This window comes from Harpegnathos saltator, unplaced genomic scaffold (assembly GCF_003227715.2).
Source record: "Harpegnathos saltator strain DR-91 unplaced genomic scaffold, Hsal_v8.6 scaffold714, whole genome shotgun sequence".
NCBI classification, from domain to species: Eukaryota; Metazoa; Arthropoda; class Insecta; order Hymenoptera; family Formicidae; genus Harpegnathos; species Harpegnathos saltator.
This window is the reverse complement of record NW_020230554.1, coordinates 162,574-172,500: the sequence shown is the minus strand read 5'-3', so window position 1 is coordinate 172,500 and position 9,927 is coordinate 162,574. Positions and strand designations below refer to the sequence as shown.

The window sequence follows — 9,927 nt, the reverse complement described above, 5'->3', positions numbered from 1 at the left end:
GTAATACATACCACTCAATGTACGTGCGAAGTTGACACGAATTTTTACGAGTTTTTTTTCCCACTTTTTTGGCGACTTTTGGGGCGCAGCTGAAAAAAGTGAGTATCCCTTAGCTCGTCTCGAGTTGTGCCATGACATTTTTTTCTATACCGTATATATACCACCTTTGTGTTACACTCTTTCTTTCCGTCTCTCATTTTCGCATATACGTATGTACATATAAACATATACTCTTCTTTTGACTTTTCTCCTTGTTTCCACATTGATTGTCGGTCGAGAGTCGTCCGAACTCTCTCCGAGTGCCGTCCTGAAATTATTTCTTCTTTTTTTTCCTTTGCTGCAGCCAGCGTGAACATTACATTAATGTAATCTTAAGAGACATGTTACATTACATATTACATTAACGCTGCGGCTGCGCGCTCGCCACCCTTATTTTTTGCGCTACATAGCGAAGTTGTAAGTGTGATCTTGATCTCATCATTGACTGTGTATACGTAACGAGAGCTAGAGCAGAGCGAGCACGCGATCCACCAGTCGCTTCTCTTCATCAGTCGCGCTACGACGACATTCAGTTCTGCGTCGGAGTTTTCTCTATGTACTTTGGTTGCGGCGCAACTTTCGTTTCTTGCGAATTCCTTCCACCGTAGAGAGCTGTATTGTTACTGTCTATACATATATATATATTATATATCGCGCGGAAGTAGGTATTAGGCAGCGCTGATTTCGTTTTTCTTCCTCGTGCGAATTTGATTTCCCCCCAGCGTCTTACGTTTTCATTTCTCTCTCGCAGCGCGCAGCGATTACGTTCTCAGCGACGCCGAATACTGGACCGTCCATGAGACACAATCTCGATTCATCTCTCGTCTCTCTCGCCTTCCGGACTGCGTGACGCAGAGATCCTCGTTGGAAGTCGCGAAACACGCGTCGCCGTGCGCGAGTCGCGACTCCCCTGTAACTTTAACGGTCGCTCGTGCTTGTAAATAAACGCCGTTGAAGAGAGCGTTACAGAGAGCGACTTGCGCGTATTTGCCGTCGCCGGCGTGCCGAAACGCGAGATTCGCGCGACTCTCTCCCCGTCGCCGCCGCCGCCGCCCGTAACTTCCATCCTTACGCGAAACGAACGGCACCTGCTGTTCCGCACACCTACACTCGTGGAAACTCGCATGCGACTCAACCGTCTACTTGGTCTCTCAAAGTCATGGACTCTCCAATATTACCGCTGCGTTATCGTCCAACGCGCGTTACCGCGAACACCCGCTGACGTGCTTCAAAGCGGACGCGCTTCCACGCCACGTACGTACGCGAAGACGAGTCGAATTAGCGCGAGCTAACAGCCGGGAGAAAGATAAAAGAGAAAGAAACTCGAGAAAAAAAGAAATAAGAAAGGAAAGAGAAAGCAAAGCATTATTGGTATTCAAATGGAGGATCGTGAGACCGTATCAGGGGCGTAGAGCATGGGGTACAACGTGCCTCTCGTAATATTGTTTGTACGTCGTATTGTCCGTGTGTGATTGACGATTGGCATGTGATTACCTTCTCCATCACTGTTTTCTTCTTCTTTTTGCCATTCGTCTCTCTTTCGTTCACCCACCTTGGATTACTTTCTCTTTTTACCGCCCTTTTTATGATTTCTTCGCAACCGCCGCGACTGTTCGCTACGACGTATTCTGGTTTTGCGTTTCCGATCTTATCCTTCGCACGCTGTCCTCGCGGGGTTTTCTCGCAGTGTTGACGGGTCCCCGTTTCATTTCGTTGCAGAGCGGCGAATCGAAGGACAGACAGACGGATGGTCGCGAGCCGCGGAAGAAACGCACTCTCGTTCTCGCGCGATGTATAGACGGATTTCTACCTTTCGCTTTCTTCTCTCCAGTACGTCGTCTCCTTCTTACGACGGACGAAGGACTTTGGCTACTTTGGCTAACGGCGTAACGCTTATCGCTTCACACGTTGTTTCTCGCTTCTGGGATGTAAATACATACGACGACGTAGTGATCTTGCGGCAGACGCGGCCGTGACTGCCAACGGCTTCGCGAACTTCATTCTCTTTTTTTTTTTACCCTTTTGTTTCTTTTTTTGATCTCTCTTTAATCGTTCCAGTTACTCGTTTCCAGTTTCAGTTTCAGTTACTCGCGCGACACCGAGGATCTTAGTTGATCACTTCAGGTTTTGTATATTCCCGTTTCTTCTTCGTTTATACGTATAATTTATTATATTCCCCATCCGCGTACGTCTGTGGGTATACATGAGAGTGTGACTGTGAGTGTGAAGCGGGGCGGGTGTGAAGCGCACGGATTGATTATAGATTGCGTTACAGTGCCGGGGGATCCTCAGGATGTCACAGCCGTTGCCATCAACTCGACGGCGATACAAGTGAAGTGGAAGCCGCCGAAGGCGAAAGATCAAAACGGCGTTATACGTGGCTACCACATACACGTGCAGGAAGTGAGGGAGGAGGTGAGTCGCGGCGACTGTTCGATTTTTCAAGTTTGGCGAAGTTTTCACCAAACTGAAGAAGTCGAAGACGTGTGTGAAGATGTCCGTGTGCGCAATATCGATTCGAGTAACGCCACTATCGCTTCATCGATTTCATCAGGGGAAAGACCTACTGAACGAACCGATACGTCGAGACGTGCACGAGGATGGCGTGCTTGAGGTGAATATCACTGGATTGCAACCCGACACGAGATACTCGGTGCAGGTAGCAGCTCTGACGAGAAAAGGAGACGGGGATCGTTCGGTACCGGTTCACATTAAGACACCGGGCGGCGTGCCGAACAGACCGCAGGTCAACGTGAAGTAAGAATCACGCTGGAAAGCCGCGCGAGATTTCGTCGTTTCCGCCTCGCGCAAACACCCTCGCGAAGCCGCGTGTTTGTTATTATACATCTTCCTTCTTTCAGGGTGCTCAGTAGGGGTCCCGACGTTCTAGAGCTCGAATGGGCAGCACCTACCCAAACCTACGGTAATCTTCTGGGATACCGTATTCGCTATGGCATAAAAAATCAAACGCTGAAGGAGGAATTCATCGACAACATGAATCAACACACGTACAAGATCACGGACCTTGGTGAGCGAAATGGAAATGTCTACCGACTCGAAATCTCTGCTCGTTCCTTACGGGGCAGTGTCGCGAAATTTTACAACAAGACCCTTTCCTTTTCCGTTCACACGATTGATTACCATCATCCGTAGGCGAACAAGGCGTGGACTATGAGTTCAGGGTGGCGGGCAAGAACAACATCGGCTACGGCCAAGAGACCGTGCGGTACTGGTTCAGCCCAGAGGGCGAACCGACCGGGCCACCGACGAATCTGTCATATTTCTTTCAAACCCCCGATACCGTGTGCGTCACCTGGGACAAGCCTCAACGACAGCACAGGAACGGACAGATAATAGGCTACGATGTGCAATTCAACAAGAAGAATGACCATTCCACCACCATCGACCGGAACACGACCAAAACCAGGGCGGTGTTCACCGATCTCGAGGAGAACACAGAGTACGTGTTCCACGTGCGGGCGCACACGTCACAGGGTAGCGGTCCGTATTCCGAGAAGATTACGATAATAACGGAGAAGGACATCGGCAGGGCGCCGATGTCCGTGAGAGCCGTGGCGACATCGGACTCCAGCGTGGAGGTGTGGTGGGAGCCGGTACCTAATCGAGGCAAGATCGTTGGGTATCAGATTTTCTACACGACAACCGCTGTGGAGGACTTGGATGAATGGAAGCAGAAGAGCGTCGGTCTCACGGAATCGGCGGACTTGATCAATTTGGAGAAGTTCACTCAGTACGCTATAACGGTGGCGGCGCGTTACAAGACCGGCCTGGGGAGACTCAGCGAAAAGGTCACGGTGAAGGTAAAGCCGGAGGACGTACCGTTGAACCTCAGAGCACCAGACTCGTCCACGCACTCGATGACGCTCTCTTGGACTCCACCCATCAGACTGACCCCGATAAAGTACAAGGTGTCGTTCGATGCTGTGAAGGAGTTTGTGGACTCGCAGGGTATAACGCAGACGCAGATAGTGCCTCGTCGACAGATCCTGTTAGAACCTCAAGTAACAAGCACGACGATCAACGAGTTGCAGCCGTTCACGACTTACAACGTCAACGTGAGCGCCGTACCGCGCGATTCTCAGTACAGACCACCGGCTAAGATCACAGTCACTACGCAAATGGCTGCACCTAAGCCGATGGTAAAGCCGGATTTCTACGGCGTGGTGAACGGCGAGGAGATCCAAGTGATTCTGCCGCAGGCATCTGAGGAATACGGTCCGATCTCACACTACTACCTGATCGTCGTGCCCGAGGACAAGAGCACAGCTGACAAACAGCCGGATGAATTGACCGAAGACATGATCACGGGGAAAGGTGCTAAACAAGAGAGAGAAAACGCGCCGTACATCGCCGCCAAGTTTCCACACAGAGACATTCCGTACACGTTCCATCTGGGAAGCGGGGATATCTACGAGGGATACGAAAATCGGAAACTCGTCAAAAACAAACGATACAGGATATTCGTACGGGCTGTGGTCGACACTCCGCGAAAGGTAAGATGCGACAAGTGGCGTCACTGCTTCGTGCGTCATTTATTATTATTATTATTATCATCTAAACACTTCTTCATCAGACATTTTGTTGAGGAATGAGTAACGGCGGCGGAGGTGGTCACGATCCCGCGCGTTAAAAAAAATGCTGGTTCGGGTCAGTTGCGAAGGGTATCTGACGCTATAACAATCTATCTTTTTTTTTTCATTCTTCCTTCTGCTCTTTCTGGATAAAGGTCTTTCGTCGAGTAAGTGTGATATTAGTTAAGCTGAGTATTTTACTTCAATTATCAGGTAATTGCGCTTCTAGCGCCGAGCATTGCGCCTCGTGCGCCGAGCATTGCGCTTCGTGCGCCAGGTTTCTGTTTACAGCTCCCGCCACCTCCTTCGTCGGCGCTTCTAACCTGCGGCTGTTTGCCGCCTACTTTCCTGACGCTCAGACCTGCAGCGGCTCTTGCCGCCTCTACCGTCGGCGCTCCTGACCTGCGGCTGTTTGCCGCCTCCCTTCCTGACGCCCAGACCTGCAGCGGCTCCTGCCACTTCTACCGTCGGCGCTCCTGACCTGCAGCTATTTGCCGCTTCCCTTCCTGACGCCCGGACCTGCAGCGGCTCCTGCCGCCTCTACCGTCGGCGCTCCTGACCTGCGGCTATTTGCCGCTTCCCTTCCTGACGCCCGGACCTGCAGCGTCTTCTGCCGCCTCTATCGTCAGCGCTCCTGATCTGCGGCTCTTTGCCGCCACCCTTTCCTTGACATCCGGATCTGAAGCGGCTCCTGCCGCCTCCTCTGTCAACGCTCCTGATCTGCGGCTGTTCGCCGCCTACCCGACGTTTCCCGACGTTTGGATCATCTTCGGCTACTGCTGCCCTTCTCGAAGACGCTCTTGACCTGTGATTGTCGACTTCCTCCTCTCCCGATACCCGAATCTGTCGCGGCTCTCATCACCTCCAATACAACGCTCCCTTCGAAAATTACGTGAATACACCTATTCTCATGATAAACAATTTTACTATATATAGATGAAATACAGTCCGCATACACATTTTATCGTACGAAATATTTTACTGTTGTTTACGATAACTCGTCGTCCGCAACATTCCACAGACATGCATATCTACGTGACGGTACTCTTCTAAATCTCATTATTTATTATGTTCTCAATAATACGATACGTTAAATATTTTTCGCCTTGTTAAATTAACGAATCTACCAGATACATATAATTTGAACTGTTCATAAACACTAAATTGATATACATTGATTTTATAAAGAAGTTCCATGTATTTAACACATCTTTATAATATGGAGTCATGAACAAAAGTCTGGTTCAAATTGAAAACCATTATAACATAAACAAGATAGTAATATGAAAGAAAAAACAAAAAATAATATAAACAGCGAAATATCACTAACGAAAAAACAGATGATGAAATGTCTGAAGAATAAGTGTCTATAAGTACCCAACGACAAACTTCCAGTTTGCGACTGGATAACACAACGTCATTTAGATAAATATATTCTACTCTTATGCAGCACTTGTACACGTCGTCACCATTTTCCGAATACCTGTCTTTGGACATGAGGGAAGTACCTCCCGGCGAGCCGCCGCGTCGACCAAACCCCAACACGCCCCCGGATGGAAACCCAGAGGTGTCCGTGAAAACTAGCGGTCAGGAACCGGGCATGTTGTGGGTAGTTGGTCCCATAATAGCGGCACTAATGGTCAGCGTCTGCTTTGTGCTCTTATTCGTCATCAAAAAGTATGTACATATGATATTACTCTGAAGAATGCATAAAGTTGGCCAGGACAGGTAGCTGAGTGAGACGTATTCACGAAACTTGCCTTGTAATCATTTCAGAAGGAGGCAGCCTTGCAAAGCACCGGATCAGGCGGCTGTGACGCGGCCGCTCATGGCGGCGGATATTAGTTCCAATCACGCGCCGTCCGATCCAGTGGAGATGCGGCGGTTGAATTTCCAAACCCCCGGCATGATCTCGCATCCGCCAATACCTATCAGCGAATTGGGCAATCACATCGAACGCTTGAAGGCGAACGACAATCTAAAGTTCAGTCAAGAATACGAGTCGATAGAACCGGGCCAACAATTCACGTGGGACCACTCCAATATGGAAGTGAACGCGTCGAAGAATCGCTACGCCAACGTGATCGCGTACGATCATTCACGGGTCATCCTTCAGACCGTCGACGGCATGCCCGGCTCGGACTACATCAACGCGAATTACTGCGACGGCTATAGAAAACAGAACGCGTACGTGGCCACACAGGGACCGTTGCAGGAGACGTTCGGGGACTTTTGGCGCATGTGTTGGGAATTACGCACCAGCACGATCGTAATGATGACAAAGCTGGAGGAAAGAACGAGGATCAAATGCGATCAATACTGGCCTACTCGGGGTTCCGAGACGTACGGTCAAATGACGGTGACGATTAGCGACGTGCAAGAACTAGCGACCTATTGCATTCGCACGTTCCAAGTTTGCCGAGCGGGCTATTCCGAGCGGCGAGAAATCAAGCAGTTGCAATTCACCGCCTGGCCGGATCACGGCGTGCCGGAGCACCCCGCGCCGTTCTTGCAGTTCTTGCGCAGAGTTAGGTCCCTCAACGTGCCCGACAGCGGACCGCTGGTAGTGCACTGCAGCGCTGGTGTCGGAAGAACCGGCTGCTTCATCGTGATAGATTCGATGCTGGAGAGAATCAAGCATGAGAAGATGATAGATATTTACGGACATGTGACGTGCCTGCGCGCTCAGAGGAACTACATGGTACAGACAGAGGATCAGTACATCTTCATACACGATGCCCTGCTCGAGGCGGTGATCTGCGGCAATACCGAGGTACCGGCGAGGAATCTACACTCTCATATCCAGAAGCTCATGCAACCAGAGATCGACAACATCACCGGAATGGAGTTGGAGTTCAAGAAGCTCTCCAACATCAAGGCCGACTCGACCAGATTTATATCCGCGAATCTGCCGTGCAACAAGCACAAGAATCGACTGGTCCACATATTGCCTTACGAGTGCACCAGGGTATGCCTGCAGCCGCAACGTAACATCGAGGGATCCGATTACATAAACGCCAGCTTGATCGACGGTTATCGCTACCGGGGAGCTTACATAGCGACACAAGGTCCTCTATGCGACACCACGGATGACTTCTGGCGTATGCTATGGGAGCACAATTCCACGATCGTCGTGATGCTGACGAAATTGAAGGAGATGGGCAGGGAGAAGTGTCACCAGTACTGGCCGTCCGACCGATCTATCCGTTATCAGTGCTTCGTCGTGGACCCGATTGCGGAGTACAACATGCCGCAATACATACTGCGCGAATTCAAAGTGACGGACGCGCGCGACGGTGCGAGCCGTACGGTCCGGCAATTCCAGTTCATCGACTGGCCGGAACAGGGTGTCCCCAAATCGGGTGACGGTTTCATCGATTTTATCGGTCAGGTGCACAAAACGAAGGAGCAATTCGGCCAGGACGGACCGATCACCGTGCACTGCAGCGCAGGTGTCGGCAGGACGGGCGTCTTCATCACCCTCAGCATCGTGTTGGAGCGAATGCAGTACGAGGGTGTCGTCGACATCTTCCAGACCGTGAGAATACTGCGCACGCAACGTCCGGCTATGGTGCAGACCGAGGTTCGTAACGAGAAACTCGCGATGCTCTACGATCTTTTCTGTACACGCGCGCCTCACATGCATGCATTCTTGTTTGCAGGATCAATATCAGTTCTGCTATCGATCTAGTTTGGAGTATTTAGGCTCCTTCGATCACTACGCCAACTGACAAGCCGACTCTCGCGAACAGAGGGATCTGTCGAGGGACAAGCGAGACCGGCAACGGGGCGAGAGAGATATCGAGAGGGCAAAAGTACGACGTGTCTAGTACAATAAAGTCGTGTGACATACTCGTACCTTCCAAGGACAAATGCAGCAAGAGTAGCGGAACGCGGTTACTAGTGTCGCGACCAGGCAGTTAAACATAGAAACGAAACGATTTAGTCAATGATGTTGCAGTAAATTGCAAGATTCCACGCCGGAAATTTTCACTCTTCACGAGACACAGCATGACACGGCCGAATCGTGCCGAGGAGATCGACTTTGAGCTAAATCTTGTAGAGATTAGATTCCGAAAGTTCCCTCGCGATGCAGCGAGTCAAAACTGCCGCTTAGAAATATACGTACAATACACGCGTGTGATTGTACGAACGATCGCATCATACGTAGCTACGTTATCGTACGTAGATACATGGTTTTTTCTTCTTTTTTGTTTACACGAGCCTCACTCGTCGAAACGAAGCAAAAGTGGACCCTTCATTTCTAGACGTTCTCTCTCGTGTTCGAGGAATCGGTCAAGTACGACGATACAATCAAAATTGTGAGATGATGTATCACGCTTAAGACTCACACTTTGCGATTTAGTGAATTGGAACATATCTCATATCGTCGAGTCGATAATTCGCAGAAGAACAAAACAAAAAAAAAGCAAGGACACACTTTTTAATCTCTAGATAATCTAATTGTAAGATAGACTGAAAATATTACGACCATATCTCTCCTGCTCGAAATAGCGCGTTACGTATTTTTCCGTGCATGGGTACCTCTTACAAACTGAGACAGCGAACGATCAAACCTTTCTTGTTTATTGAAGATAAGAGTGCTTCCTTCAGTAGCGATTGCGTAGAGGAACGAAAGAGTATTGATGTCCGAAGTCCATGTCTGTGAGAGGAAGACAGGGTACCGAAATGCACGATTGACTGCGTGTATGCGTGAAGCGCACATCGTAACGACGTGTAAATTCGTCGTGCGTGACGTTTCACAAGTACTTACTGATGTAGAAAAGAAAACAGATCGAAGAGTCAACCCGGTGACTTTCCTTAGCTATTGATAAGGAAGAAGCAAACGAAAGAAGGAAAGAGAGAAAGAGAGAGAGAGAGAGAGAGAGAGAGAGAGAGAGAGAGAGAGAGAGAGAGAGAGAGAGAGAGAGAGAGAGAGAGAGAGAGAGAGAGAGAGAGAGAGAGAGAGAGAGAGAGAGATGAAAATTTCCGCTCACAAGAAACAAGAAAATTGCCATACTGCCAAATTGACAATTATTAATGCTGTACTCATTATGAACGGTAGGGATCTTCTCATTACCTATTATAATGTTAGATAGATCTTATAAGAAAATTGTTTTAAGGCTAGATTAAGCGACGCCACTAGGGAAATGAAATGATGATGATGATGATGATGATGATGATGATGATGATGATGATGATGATAATGATGATGATGATGATGATGATGATGATGATGATGATGATGATGATGATGAAAATGAGTCGAATGAAAGAAGGATGAAAGGAAACGGTG

At 49.2% G+C, this 9,927-nt stretch overlaps 1 protein-coding gene across 10 annotated transcripts in view; it reads left to right on the top strand.

Annotated features, from left to right (window-relative positions):
* The window catches only part of Lar (tyrosine-protein phosphatase Lar), a 291,572-nt gene extending 282,512 nt beyond the window's left edge, over positions 1 to 9,060 (top strand). For 6 of the 10 annotated variants that reach the window (XM_025305793.1, XM_025305791.1, XM_025305790.1 and 3 more), the window contains 8 exons: positions 90 to 98; positions 2,315 to 2,454; positions 2,594 to 2,796; positions 2,901 to 3,067; positions 3,193 to 4,553; positions 6,082 to 6,308; positions 6,408 to 8,214; positions 8,294 to 9,060. In XM_025305793.1, coding sequence (XP_025161578.1) covers positions 90 to 98; positions 2,315 to 2,454; positions 2,594 to 2,796; positions 2,901 to 3,067; positions 3,193 to 4,553; positions 6,082 to 6,308; positions 6,408 to 8,214; positions 8,294 to 8,362 — 3,983 coding nt within the window. In that variant the 3' untranslated portion in view covers positions 8,363 to 9,060. The remainder of the gene's footprint in view (positions 1 to 89; positions 99 to 2,314; positions 2,455 to 2,593; positions 2,797 to 2,900; positions 3,068 to 3,192; positions 4,554 to 6,081; positions 6,309 to 6,407; positions 8,215 to 8,293) is intronic. The other 4 variants (XM_025305796.1, XM_025305792.1, XM_025305795.1 and 1 more) reach the window with 1 other exon arrangement.
* Positions 9,061 to 9,927: the final 867 nt, after the last annotated feature.